Source organism: Geotrypetes seraphini, chromosome 6 (genome assembly GCF_902459505.1).
Source record: "Geotrypetes seraphini chromosome 6, aGeoSer1.1, whole genome shotgun sequence".
Classification (NCBI taxonomy): Eukaryota; Metazoa; Chordata; class Amphibia; order Gymnophiona; family Dermophiidae; genus Geotrypetes; species Geotrypetes seraphini.
The window spans coordinates 34,806,854-34,822,053 of record NC_047089.1 but is presented as its reverse complement, the minus strand read 5'-3'; the positions used below and the strand labels follow the sequence as shown (position 1 = coordinate 34,822,053).

At 39.3% G+C, this 15,200-nt stretch overlaps 1 protein-coding gene across 3 annotated transcripts in view; it reads right to left on the bottom strand.

Annotated features, from left to right (window-relative positions):
* The window catches only part of DYNC2H1 (dynein cytoplasmic 2 heavy chain 1), a 499,560-nt gene that overhangs the window by 119,963 nt on the left and 364,397 nt on the right, over positions 1-15,200 (bottom strand). For all 3 annotated transcript variants that reach the window (XM_033947955.1, XM_033947953.1, XM_033947954.1), the window contains 4 exons: positions 12,265-12,330; positions 8,125-8,175; positions 6,533-6,610; positions 4,497-4,628 (listed from right to left, as the gene is read on the bottom strand). In XM_033947955.1, coding sequence (XP_033803846.1) covers positions 4,497-4,628; positions 6,533-6,610; positions 8,125-8,175; positions 12,265-12,330 — 327 coding nt within the window. The remainder of the gene's footprint in view (positions 1-4,496; positions 4,629-6,532; positions 6,611-8,124; positions 8,176-12,264; positions 12,331-15,200) is intronic.

Sequence of the window (15,200 nt, the reverse complement as noted above, 5' to 3'; positions counted from 1 at the left end):
GGGATATTTGGAGCATTGAGATTAAGCAAAATACTGCATCTCAATGGCCACGAATTTGGTCTTGGAGGATGAGATCTACAGTGTTCGCATCTATGAGACAAACTTGTTTTTTTCTCTTATATCGAGCTTTTTGGACCCCAGTTAGATTACAAAAATTGAATAGCTCTAAGTCTAATAGATGCTGGCATTGTAATCTCGAAGTAGGGACTCTAGATCATTTATTATTCTATTGTCCCTTTATTTTAGCCTTTTGGAAATCAATTTGGGGCCAAATTAGGATCCGTCAGCGCTAAAATCTCATAGAGGTCTGTCAGAACCAGGGACTAGTACTGGAGCGGCAGAGCAGAAGCCTTCTTATGTATAGGCTTAAGTCTGCCTGATCTTATTATAGTTTAAAGTAAGGATACACTATAATGAATCAGGCTTCCTGGATCGCAAATTGGAGGGCTCTTTCAGGAGATCCATTTGGCTCTGACAGACCTCTATGAAATTTTAGCGCTGATGGATCCTAATAAGGGGAGTGTGTGGCGCAGTGGTTAAAGCTACAGCCTCAGCACCCTGGGGTTGTGGGTTCAAACCCACGCTGCTCCTTGTGATCCTGGGCAAGTCACTTAATCCCCCCATTGCCCCAGGTACATTAGGTAGATTGTGAGCCCACCGGGACAGACAGGGAAAAATGCTTGAGTACCTGAATAAATTAATGTAAACCGTTCTGAACTCCCCTGGGAGAACGGTATAGAAAAATTGAATAAATTAAAAAAAAAATAATAATAATACTTTTCCCTCCCTATGCTGAGATGGATCCGTCAGAGCTAAAATGTCATAAAGGTCTGTAAGAGACAGAAACTACAAGCGGCACGGACACGGACCTCAGATTTTTAAGGACGTGCGGTTTAAGATCTGCGAGGTCCACGTTTTACCCCTTCCCTTTAAAAGGTGATACATTACATAAAAGAAGCATGGAATTTTTAAAAGAAAAAAACAGTTAGGATTTTTTCAAATAGTTGGGGCTTCAATAATTTTCTAAAATCAAGATAAGAAGAAGATCCTAACATAATTTTACCGAACCAACCATTCAATTTAGCAGCTTGAAAAGAGAGTTCTCTCCAGAAATCTTTTGTAACAACATAATTTAACAGAAGGAAATGTAAATAAACAAACTGCGTGTGACCTTATTTGGGTGGTTCAGAGAAAAATGGGAAACAAGGTATCCAGGTGACAAGCCAAAAATAGATTTGTAACAGATACAAGCAAACTTAAACAAAACTCTGGCCTCATTCTGGCCACTTTGGATACTAGTTTCTTCACCGCTTCCATTGACATTTCTCCCAGCTTACCAGTGCTTTACCAAGAGTGTCCGTGCGTATTATGTCAGACATTCAAGACAGACTCTTGATAAAGGCACAGACGCCAAAACATTGCTAGTGTCGAGTCTATGAGTTTTTGTGGCACATTTATCAATAAAGTGACTTTTGAACCATATACCACTGGCTGATCACTTGACATCTCATCCTCATGACTCCATCGTTGAGTGTCTTGTATCCTCGTCGTTGAGGCCAGTCCTTGGCTTCCAATTTAGTATCATTATCATGTAACATTAATTCTCTAGGAAATGAGTTGGATTCTATGACTGATTTATCTGCTGTCTACACAGAACATTTGTTACAGGTAACCAATTTTGTTTCTCTGTTAAGTAGAGTAAATCAATGGATTCCTCCAAATTTTTGTAAACCTGAGACCTCTAAGCTTTAATACAAAACTATTTTATAACCCAATGTACAAGTATGATGCAAGGACTGTACTGCAACTCTACAGATGTCTTGTATCAGGCCTCTTCTCAAATGGGTTATGTTAGCCTGACATAGCTCTGTACTTTCACCTTGTACTGTAATGAGAATCCAACTTGCTAGCAGTAAATTGGTATCTGATCCACTAGCCTGCTAAATACAATTCTTTTGGTTACAGTCCATCCCAAATGATTTGGATCCTATGATAAAACAAGTTGTATAGATTCTCTACTGGTCTCTGGTTTCTGTTGGTCACATTTAGATAAAATGTGAAGGATCTCTTGCAAGCTAGGGTATTAAAGAATCCATCACTTAGGTCACCATTTAGTAAGCTGGATATTGAATGAACCAAAGATCCATGACCATAAAGGTTCCTGGATTTGGTATTTTATAGTGAGACTAGTCTTATAGCCCGTTACATTAAAGGGTGCTAGAATATATGTGTGTGTATCTGTCTTTATTTTTTTTTTCTCTCTCCTTACCGCTTTCTGTATTTCTTTCTTTCTTTTTTTTTTCCTTAGCTGTCCACCACTACCTCTTGCCTGCTCCCCCTGTCCATTCTCCCTTCCTTTTACCTCCCCTGTGTCCTCCACCACCCCATCACTGCTCACCTTATCCAGCAGCAGCCCTTCTCCTTTTGTTTTACCTCCCCCCTGTCCATCATCACAACCTTCCTGCTCCCCCTGTCCAGCAGTAGGCCTGCCTTCATTTTTCTGCCCCCCTGTCCATCAGCACCTCTTCCCCTGTCCATCAACCCCTTTTTCCTGCTCCCCCTGCCCAGCTGTATGCCTCCCTTCCTTTTTCTGCCCCTCCATTTCCCTGTGCTGCAGCATTTCCCTCCCACCCCACTTCCCTGTGCAGCATTTTCCTCCCCCCATACCTTCCTCCTTACCTCCATGCCCTACCATTCTCTCCTCCTCTGCTCCCTTTCCTCCTTCAACTTCATCGAGTAACAACAGCAGCAGCATTTATAATTAATTGCTGTTGCCGGCTTCAGGTCTTCCTCTCTAGCGGGTCCTGTCTTCATAAAAACATGAAGTAGGCAGGACCCGCCAGAGAGGAAGGCCTGAAACTGGCAATAGCAGCAAATTTGAAATGCTGCTGCTGCCCGAAGAAGCCAGGCCTTAACCACAAAGCTGGGGGGGGTGGGGTAGGGTTTTAAAAGGTACAGCGGCGGTGGTGGTGGTGAGGGGTTTGAAAAGCCATTGGCCGTGAAGTATGCTGCCTGTATACTTCACGGCCAACGGCTATTCAGGACCTTAAAAACTTGCCTGTTTTATTTTTAAATGCCGTCCGGGCTCAGCTACTAACAGCCGCCGTGGCCTGCAACCACCGACAGCCGCTGTGGGCCGCCGACAGCCGCCGCGGCTGACATCTGCCTTGGGGGGGGAGGGAGAGAGAGAGCTTCGTGCACATGCGCACTCCTACCTGCCATGCCCTACAGCGCACGGAAAACAGAACATGCAGATGGAGTGCGCATGCACGGCTAGCGTTTTATTATATTAGATGGAGACTGTTTTGAAAAGAAAATTATCACTATCATATGATACCATTTTATTTGGAACATCTATGAGGGCAAAAAGTCAAATTTTGACAAAAAATAACAAACTTTTGTTTATAATGACGGGGGTTGCCATGCAGCTTATTTTAAAGAATTGGAAAAATTGGGATAGATTAAATTATTCATTCTGGTGGGAATCCCTATGTTATGTCTTTAAAATGGAAACATTTATGGCCATTCAGAAAGGATATTATAAAAAATTTATGGAAGTTTGGGAGCCATTAACTAAATATTGTAAGGATTGATTTATTTATATAAATGAGGAAAACATACACATCCGGAGAGGGGGGAGGGGGGTATGTTTTGGCACTGGTTAAGAGGTATAGATAGGTTGTTTACAGGTATTTTTATGAGATGTTAGTTAATTGGAAAATGGGTGGGGGAAAATAAGTCTTGTCTTTATTCTATTAAGTTTATTGTGTTGTAATGTTAATATTTTATGTAAATGCATCATCTCTTGTGCACAATTGAAGTTTTAAAAATGAATAAAGAATTAAAAAAAAAAAAAAAAATTACACAAATCAGGACAATTCTAAAACAAAAAAGGGTTAAATGAAGAGTGATGCCTCCACCTCCATAATTCATCAACACAAGACAGTAATGTCATACTACACATTTTCACCTGCAATGAATAGTACTCACATCAACACAGTCATCGCCATAAAAAAAAACTGCATGCAGTGGTGAATTTCAATTGGAGGGAGTTTTTTAAGTCAAAAATTCTATCATAGTCCGGTATTTAAATTACACCATTACGCAGCATTTTTTCATTTCAAATGCAATAGCAGAACAGCCTCTTCACACAGACACTTCTCGCCAACTGAGGTGAAGGAAAGGGTTTTAAAGAACAGGTGAAAATGTGTAGCATGACATCACTACATCATTATGTGTTGATGAATTATGGAGGTGGAGGCATTACTCTTAATTTAACCCTCATAATATGAGTAGAATCTCAAAATGTTTCTCTTCAGAAAATAATATGGAAAGGGAGGGGGGGAGAAGAGTTTAGATACATATACATTTGTTATTATCTTGATAGATTTATCAAGAGTTGTTAGTAAATCTATGTATTACTTATATTGTACACTTGTTGAAAGATTAAAAATGAATAAAGAATTATAAAAAAAAAGAGACTTGATGCCTTTTACCTGCTGAAAAAGGGATATTTTCTTGGCAATAAAAGGTGGGAAATCTTGTTCACACATTGAACTTCGAGAAAAGCTGTGCCATAGGCTTGCATCTTCAAGGTTAAGCATCTGATACAGAACTGGTAGAGAAGCCTATAGAAGAAAACACACAGAGTTCAATTAAAATAACAGTATTGATTATTTTCTTACTTTTGTCAGACCTCCTCATATCCTCTGTTGTCTCATTCTTTAACCTTCTAATTTTGCAGATTAACGTGTATTATTATTAGTAAACCCACTACAAAATGATAAGGTACAACAGCCCTGTTTCTATATCATCCACTCATCTGTCCCCAAAATGTTATTTTAATGTCAAGTAGGGCAGAGGGTAAGTCTTCCACATCCACAGATACTTCTCCATCAGCCATCCTTGACCTCCCTTTCCAGCCCTACTGCTTCATGGCAAGCTGAAGTCTTTAGGAACATGAGTGATATCCATTTGCTCCTATTCTACAGACCATGGCACTAATGATAGTATCAGCAGACTCCTGTCTTACTTCTGCTCTGATGGATACTCTGTGCACACACTGGATAAAATCAGCACTATCTGTCATTTAGCAACATGGGAATAATTTTATAGCAGTGCAACTGATTAGCAAATTTTTTTGTTTAATAATTTCTTTATTCATTTTTAAACTTACATTAAGTGTACAGTAAATATCAACCAAATATAATACAACATCACTTGAAAAATTTTCAATATCATACACCAAGAAGATTTAACCCCCACCCTCTCCCAAATTCATATATAACTAATATATACCACATAAAAATAATATCTTACGACAATCATCTATATATTCTTTTTTTTTTAAATTTTTTTTTATTCATTTTTCATATAACAAGTGTATCATAAAAATTCATACAATTGCATTAAGTATACACTTGATATTTCCATAACTTACTGTAAATACAACATATCATTATATAGTCCTTACTATAATTTTAGACATCATATAATATTTAATAATTATATCAACTATTATTCAATTATAATCCCTTTCCCTCCCCTTATTTTGATAGTTGCATACAATATAACAAATATTATGATAATTTATTTATATTTTGTGATAAAGAGAATAAACCTACCCACCCACCCCCCTTTATCAAGTATCTTATTATGGGAAAAATTATATCAATCATTGCAAAAATCTGTCAATGGTCTCCAAATCTTCTTAAACTTATCAATATATCCTTTTTGTGTTGCAAATTTTCTATAAAGGAAAGTAGGTAGTGTAATTTACACTATTCTGTGTCCTCTAGTCTCACATTCTTGTCAGGAAAAACAAACCAAAACTGCAGACCATGTACAAGATGCAGGCAAAATTTATTGTACCAAAGTTAAAATGCAGTGATATAAAACCTTTTTACCAACCAGGCGTGGTGTCCGTGTTTCGGACACCACGCCTTCGTCAGGGGGCCTTCGTCAGTATATCGCAAAAAATGAAGGTAACAACAATTGCCTGTGTGTTTAATTCGCAATTGTTGGTACCTTCATTTTTTGCGGTATACTTTATACCTTATTTACCATGGACCCCTGACGAAGGCGTGTTGTTCGAAACACGGACCGTGTCGGGTCCCTTGGTTGGTAAAAAGGTTTTATATCACTGCATTTTAACTTTGGTGCAATAAATTTTGCCTGCATCTTGTACATGGTCTGCAGTTTTGGTTTATTTTTCCTGGTTTGGTGTTTTCACTGCAGATTTGGTTGAATCTCTTTTTGTTGCTCTCACATTCTTGTCAGACATAACAGGAATTTATTTCACTTTAATCCAAAAAATTATTTGCTAGTCACCCTAGTCACAGATGCAGCTCTTCTCTTGACCTAGGCTGGCCACAGGATCTCTCTCCTTATAAAGACACCTTATGGTTGCCGATACTTGAACCTCTGAGTACTTCATTAAACTGAGATTATATGTCAGTTTTAACCAGCAGAGATTAACAGTAAATAAATAGCAGCATTATCAACACATCACAACATTTTCCATACACAGTACCTTTAATAATGCAACTGCCCAGACTCGTTCTTGATCTATCCAGGAGGGTATTTGATCCTTAATAGTTTTCTGAGAATCCTTAACAAAATACAAAAAAAAAAAGTTACATTCATTATATTTAAAAATCTGTTATACACAAAACAGTAAGTTGATAGTTGTCTTGCACTTTAAAAAATATCTATATGTTGTCAATAAATTACATAAGAACATAAGCATTACCATACTGGGACAGACCGAAGGTCCATCAAGTCCAGCATCCTGTTTCCAAAAGTGGCCAATCCATGTCACAAGCACCTAGCAAGATCCCAAAAGAGTAAAGCAGATTTCATGCTGCTTATCCTAGACATAAGCAGTGGATTTTCCCAAGTCCATCTTAAGAATGGCTTATGGACTTTACTTTTAGGAAATTATCCATTGTAGTACAACACAGTAGAGTCAAATCCACAAACACTAGAATGCAAGGTAAGGAGTGAAAATGTCCAAAATAGACTGGTGGACTTGGATGTAATAATAATAATAATAATAATAATAACAGCTTATATACCGCAATACCGTGAAGTTCTATGCGGTTTACAAAGATTAAGCAAAGGTACAAATTGATTGACTTTAAGAGGGGAGGAAGAAAGAGGGTTAATAGGACAGGAAATTCATTTTTGAGGAGAGAGTGATCAATAGAACAAGTTAATCGCTGTAGAGGGGAGAGAGAAGAGAGGATCAGTTGTCTAGATACTTTAGGAACAGGTGTGTTTTCAGACGTTTCCTAAATTCCTCATAAGTAGTGGGCGAAAGCAATTGTTCTAGGTCTTTACCCCATGATGCTGCTTGGTGCGAGAGAAGATGTTCATGGTGTTTTTTCAGTTTATTTCACAACGATCCTTTATTTCATCAAAAAAGTAACTAAATGACTTGACATGTACATGTTTTGGCTGGTTTTTAGTTGTCTTAAGACTCTTGTCCTGCCATATACATAGGCTTACTTTCATATGTGTCCATTTTTAGTTCTCAGCCTTTGATCCATGTTCTTTGACTTAGGACTCTTAGGATATGTATTCATATTTCACAATGGTCTTTCTTTCTGTTTATTCAATTTTCTCCTTCTCTCCCCCCCCCCCTTTCAGGCATGCTGTAGGCATCTATTATGTTTTTCATTGGAAGGACATTCTTTTAAATCTATTCACACCACTTCAAACGTCACTTTTACATCATTAAATGAAATCTCCCCATCTCACCATCCCATAATGTTTAGTTTATAATTACGATTTGAACACTTTTTATCACAGTTTTGACTCGGCCACCACTAAGAGATATTTTCAACACTTATACAGTCATAGAATATCATTTTTGACACCAGTCACTTTTTTGACTTTTTAATCACTACTCATCACATGTTATTCACAAATAAACCACATATCATTTTAGGACATATTCCAATCATTATTATTTCATTATCCATACGACCCCTGAATGGAATTTAAAATGCAATATATTCGTTTTCAGCTAAAAGAGAATGGGAACAATACGGTAATCATTGGTATAAAAACATCAATGCTCCATTAATATAAATGAACATATAGATGAAAGTATTAACTTACTGACTTCCTGTACATGTCTCCAATGATTACACCAGTAAATGCATCCCATTCCTATTAAAAAAAAGTAAGCATTATACACATTTTGGAAAAACAATTAGCCTAATAAGTTAGACATCTATGATTAATGTTATGCCATATCTGTCTTCTCACAATATTCTTCTATGGCACATCGTATTTGTACAATATTGACATGCATTGTTCCATTGTTATGATTACAGCAAGAGCCATTTGATTGTGTGAATGACAAAGAGGGAGGGGCCTGACTTTATGATGGTTTAGAATAGTGAAAGGTTAATTTTTGGTGTCTGTTTGAAAGTTCGGGATGGCCAACATCACAGATAAGTTGGTGCCATACGATAAACAAGGGGATTTTATAAAACACTCTTATGGTTTTTATATTGTTAATCACAATCTACTCCTTAACACAATAGCCATGCTTGAATGCAGGGATTCATTCTATCTTGGTTCTTTCTTATCGATTCTGTTACATCTTTAGGGGGGTAATTCTATAAAGAGACACATAAATGCCAGTATTCTACTTCCTCCCAAATCCATGTCCTCTTTCAACATTTTGGAAGCCCTATGTACAATTACTGCTAGGAAATGTAAATTTAGGACTGCTACACATGTGGATGCACTGACAATGTCAATTAATCCACATTTAGAAAAAGGTATGTTAGGAGTATAGCATGGGAGGTATAGAGGTATATGTGCATGTCTATGACGTATTTCTCAAGACCCACTGTTATAAATCATGCACAGATGTCAATTTAACTTGTCTTTTGGATTGTATTTACTTTCATAGTTGTTGGAGATCTGACAACTTTTAATTGCCTGATATTATTGTCTGAAAGCCCAAAAAATTAGCTCAACCCAATCCTTTAGGGCAGGGGTAGGGAACTCCGGTCCTCGAGTGCCGTATTCCAGTCGGGTTTTCAGGATTTCCCCAATGAATATACATGAGATCTATTTGCATGCACTGCTTTCAATGCATATTCATTAGGGAAATCCTGAAAACCCAACTGGAATACGGCTCTCGAGGACCAGAGTTCCCTACCCCTGCTTTAGGGGCTTGTGGTCTACTGTCATGCCTTTGGGTATGGTGGTAGAGTACTTTTTACTCTATTTAATATGAATCTAGCCTCTTTCAGTTCTTTAGGGAGGGGTACATTAACTAAAAGTGTGTTGAAATGGATGTTCTTCTAGAAGAGCCTAAGAACATAAGAATAGCTTTACTGGGTTAGACCAACGATCTATCCCATGTCTTTCTCAATAACAGACTATGGACTTTTCCTCCAGGGAACTGTCCAAACCCTTCTTAACCACAACCTCTGGCAGATGACACAGATTTGGAATTCAAGACAGGACTTATGTTTGGATTCTGTATTATTCCTGTTTAATGCATATTGTTGTCTGTATAGTTCTGAACCATTGCTGATGTTTACATATTTTACTTGTTTCTCAAATTATGATTCTGAAGTATAGAATCTTACTGATACTTTTTTACGTTCAAAAATGGATGACCAACATATATTGCCTGCAGAAAGTCTGTAATGAATTCCTATGATTACCCCCAAAATAGTTTAAATTAAAAGGGAGCCTGTTTAGTGTTGCTTTAGAAGCCAAATCCCCTGCCTATTGCCTGATCCAGAGCATTCTATGAGCAGAGATTGCATAAGCGGAAACTTTTCTCATAACTCTAATTATATCATAAGGAGCATCTGCTACCCTCTACCTGTCTTAATGCACTGTACTTCTAGAATGACTTTCCTGAGTTGGTACATCTTTCTCCATCTCTATCTATGAGTCCTACTTTTCTAAGGCTGCTTTTAAATTCATATTTCATGCTCAGCCTTCTCATGTTAAACAGCTTATAAGAACATAAGCAATGCCTCCGCTGGGTCAGACCCGAGGTCCTTCGTGCCCAGCAGTCCGCTCACGCGGCAGCCCAACAGGTCCAGGACCTGTGCAGTAATCCTCTATTTATACCTTTCTATCCCCTTTTCCAGGAGAAAACTGTCCAATCCTTTCTTAAACCCCAGTACCGTACTCTGCCCTATTACGTCCTCTGGAAGCGCATTCCAGGTGTCCATCACACATTGGGTAAAGAAGAACTTCCTAGAATTTGTTTTGAATCTGTCCCCTTTCCGAATGCCCTCTTGTTCTTTTATTTTTTGAAAGTTTGAAGAATCTGTCCCTCTCTACTCTCTCTATGTCCTTTATGATCTTATAAGTCTCTATCATATCCCCTCTAAGTCTCCTCTTCTCCAGGGAAAAGAGACCCAGTTTCTCCAATCTCTCAGCGTATGAAAGGTTTTCCATCCCTTTTATCAGATGCGTCGCTCTCCTCTGAACCCTCTCGAGTAACGCCATATCCTTCTTAAGGTACGGCGACCAATATTGGACGCAGTATTTCAGATGTGGGCGCACCATCGCCCGATACAACGGCAGGATAACTTCTTTCGTCCTGGTTGTAATACCCTTCTTGATTATACCTAGCATTCTATTCGCTTTCTTAGCGGCCGTTGCGCACTGTGCCGTCGGCTTCATTGTCATATCCACCATTACCCCCAAGTCCCTTTCTTGGGTACTCTCAGTCAATAACATCCCTCCCATCGTATAGTTGTACCTCGGATTTCTGCTTCCCACATGCAATATTTTACATTTCTCAACGTTGAACTTCATCTGCCATCTCGTATAACAGTTAGAAAGACAATTTTCAGCTTGAAGGCAGAGCAAATAAGAAGCAGGTCCAGAGAATTAAAACTGAAAATTCTCTCACATACTTATGGCATGTGGCCGCACCACAGCACCATTCATGTTTCCCCTTAGAGGGGGGAGGTCAATTTTATATGGGTCAACCCCAATTCATGGGTCAAACCCCCCCCCCCCCGAGAAGTTGCAAGAGAAAAATGTAGTAAATGATTCTATCCAGGCATGCAGGCAATGAATCAACAGTATGATGCTGAACAGCACAATATCACGCAGGCCTCCACTGGCGTTTCATTTCATATGCTGGATTTAATTTTCATCTTGGATCTAAGACATGTTAAATTTACTTCCTTCACAGTTAACAGTACATACTACTCACAGATAAAGAATAAAAACACATTGGGGCTCATTTTCAAAAAAAGAAAAACATCCAAAAATTGGCATAAGGGGGCAGATGGATGTTTTTCTCGCCAAACCCTTCCAATTCACTATTTTCAAAACCTATTTTCTAGATAGATATTTATGCTATTCATCTACAACTCGACTAAATCTCAAGGGCACAACTTGGACGTTTGAGGCTAGACCTGTTTTAATAATAATAATAATTTTATTTTTTATATACCGCCTAACCAGAAATGGTTCTAGGCGGTTCACAACAAATGAAAACTGATCATAAGTGCCAAAAAGGTACCCAAACTGACCAGATGACCACCAGAGGGATATAAGTATGATCCCCCACACTCCCCCAGTGGTCACTGACCCCCCTACCACCCTCCCCAAAGATGTGTATAAAACAGTAGACCTGCCTGTATGATAGCTTCAGATGTTGTGGCCAGTCCTATTAGAGCAGCATGAAGGTGGTCTCTGGAGTAGCCTGGTGGTCAGTGCAGTAGAATGCAGAGAAGGGGACCCAGGCTCATATCTTACTCTAATTTCTACACTTATGATGGAAGTGCGAGCCTTCCAACAGCCACCCAAAACCTACTGTACCTACTTATAGGTAACACCTGGTGTACAGTTGGGTCCAGTAGATTTTGGGTGGGCATTGGAGGGCTCATTATAAGGGGATTATGGCGAGATGTATTCTGGAGCTTTTTTATGTGAAGTTCATTGTAGTGCCCCCTATAATACCCCACTTGAATGTCTGAGTGGCCAGTCTACTAAAAATGCTGGTCCCAACTACATTCCAATGACTGATTTTGTATGTTTTTCTTTTGGATGTGTTTGTTTGTTTTTTAAGTGGTTAAAAAAGATAGATGCACATCTGACAAATAGTCATTTTCAAAAAAACAATGTAGACATTTTGTAGTTTTGAAAATGGGCATGTTTGGTACAGGATTTTTGCGTACTTCTGCAAAGTATCCAAACTCAGATTTGGATGTCATTATCGAAAATGCCCCTCATTATTTATTACTACCAGCTACTTACATTGTCTTGAAAAAATTCAGGGTGCATTCCTCGAACAAAATGTAAAGCAAACATTAGTTGATCAGCCTAAGAAATAGAAGCATAATACAAAGAGTTATAAAGTTTTCCTATATAAAGTGGTCAAGATGATATTCTTGGTACTATGTAACAAACACACAACCATAATTTTATAAAAGCCAAGTACATAATGTTTTAAAAACTGATTTAAAGTCAATACAATGGCCCAGTAAAGAAAGATTTAGGTCCTTACCTCGGTAATCTTCTTTCTTGTAGATGTGTCTAGTAGTCCTGAACACTAAGGGGCTCATAATCGAAAGAGAAAAACGTCCAAAAATCGGCCTAAGTTGTCACTTGGACGAACATTTCTCAAAAACATCCAAGTGCCGATACAAAAAATGGGTTTTGGATGTATTTCTAAACGACCTAGGCCTTCATAGTGCCGCTGAACAACCAAAGCTAAACGGGGCGTTTTGGGAGGAGTTTTGAGGGCAGGAGTTGGGCGGGACGTGGGCCGGCTTAAACTTAGTTATACAGACTGGGATCGACGGAACTTGGACGTTGTGACTTAGACCATGTAAAACATGGTCTAAGCCACAAAAACCCACCTAAACTCACCAGATAAGCACTTCAAACACATAAAACAGACCCCCACACACTACCCCAGTGATCACTGACTCCCCCCCCCTAAAATTATTAATCACATCTTTAAAATTCTGCCTCCAGACCATCATCACCTGGCCGCCTGGCATAGGAAAGTCTAGTCGTCCAGCACAGAGGCAGCTTAAGTCGTCTTGGGGGTGGGTTAGGAACCCATAGAAAAGAGGACCCATGCCCATAAGCCCCTGCATTGATACTTAAACATGTGCACTCCCCTATACACCCCAAAACCCTTTTGTACTGGCATATAAGTGGCTCCTGCAGCCATAATGGCTATTGGGGTGGTAGATAAGTGGGTCTAGTGGATCTGGAGGTGGTTTGGGGAGCTCACCGTAACCTATAAGGGAGCTGTAGTGAGCAGAAGACATGTGAAGTTCACAGCAGTGCCCTGTAAGGTACCTCACTATTCAGGTGGCATGTCTGGGTGTGCAGTCCATCACTTTGCAGTTATGCTAAGAAAGGGAGGCCAGCGTCTAGAGCCTTGATTTCCAAATGTATTAAAATGGCCATTTTTTCCGTATATGTGGACTGTGGTAAACAACCACCTATCACTGAAAGTTCACTCCACTTGAGGGGTTGCTGCCTCTTGGGCGGAGACTAGAGCTATCTCACCTGAGCAGATTTGTAGCGTGGCTACATGGTCTACCACAGTGATCTTCAACCTTTTTACACCTATGGACCGGCGGAAATAAAATAATTATTTCTTGGACTGGAAAACTACTAAGACGCTGGCCTCCCTTTCTTAGCATAACTGGTCAGAACAAATGGGTGATCTGAAAGGTGAAACTCATTGGTAACTTTGAGGTACCTTTTCTAATTTTGCTACAGTGTAATCTCGTTATAACGGACTTCAAGGGACCTGGAAAAATGGTCCGTTATATCCAGAGTTGCATTTTTTAAAATGTTTTTAGGTCAACTTGAAACAACATTCAATCAATGAACAACAGTCACTGCACAAGCATACCAGCAACATCAAGAAAAAACTCAGTAAAACATTGGTTAGGCACGAAATGATTGCAAAACCAGAACACTAAAAGATGCTCTAAAGCATTATGTCATACTGAACTGGAAAGAAAAATACTCTGTCATTTTCTTCTGGGCTACATTTTGATACTAGATCACTGGCACGCCACACGCCTTGTAGGTGGAGCCTGCATGTCTGTTATAGCCGAAAAAAATTACAGTTAAAATGGCTCTCGGGACCAAAATAGTTGTCCGTTATATCAGAAAGTCCGTTATATGCGAGTCCGCTATAGCCGATGATTTTCTGTATGTTTATAATGGCGCTTGGCCGGGACCAGCAGACCTCGTCCGCTATAGGCGAGGTTCCGTTATAAGCGAGTCCGTTATAACGAGATTATACTGTATATCTTTTTTGAGATACAGTAACCAGAATTACACACAGTATTGGAGGTGCGGTCGTACCATAGAGTGATACAAGGGCATTATAACATTTTCATCTTTGTTTCCCATTCCTTTCTTGATAATTCCTAACATTCTATTGACTTTCTTAGCTGCCACCACACATTGAGCTGAGGGTATCGATGTATCCTCAATGATGACACCTAGATCCTTTTCCTGGGCAGTGACTCCTAACATAGAACTTGCATCATACAGCTATAGTTCCTCTTTCCCACATGCATCATTTTACACTTGCTCACATTAAACATCATCAGCCATTCTGATGCCCAGTCTCCCAAGGTCATTTTGCAATTTTTCACAATCCTCTTGCAATTTAACAACTTTTAACAACTTTGTGTCATCAGCAAATTTAATTATCTTACTAGTTATTCCCATCTCTAGATCACTGATAAATATATAAAAAATCAGTGGTCCCAGCAGAGATCTCTAGGGAACCCCACTAGTTAAACATCCAAAACAAACAAAACAAGCTGAAAAATGTGCAAAAGCATAGACACGAGGAGAGGCATAATAAAAAAACCCGCCTAAGTCCCCTTTTGGCCTAAGTCTCTAGATGCTGAAGTTGGCAGCAGGGAAATGTCCATTCTTCCAAAAAACGTCCAAAATAAAGTTTTTTATTTGAATGGCCTACCTCCATGTTCAGCAATCTACTCGCCCAGACTGCCACTACGTCTAACCCTACAACACATTCCCGAACAAAAAATCACCTAAGTCCCACACGCCTAAATCCCGACCTTTTAGGCGATGGAAGGGCCAGTCCTTCGCCTAAAAGCAGGATTCTGTAACCAGCGTCTGTCAAAAAACAACGCCAATTACAGAATCCTGTAACTGCCCCCCCCCCCCCGCTCCAACGATCG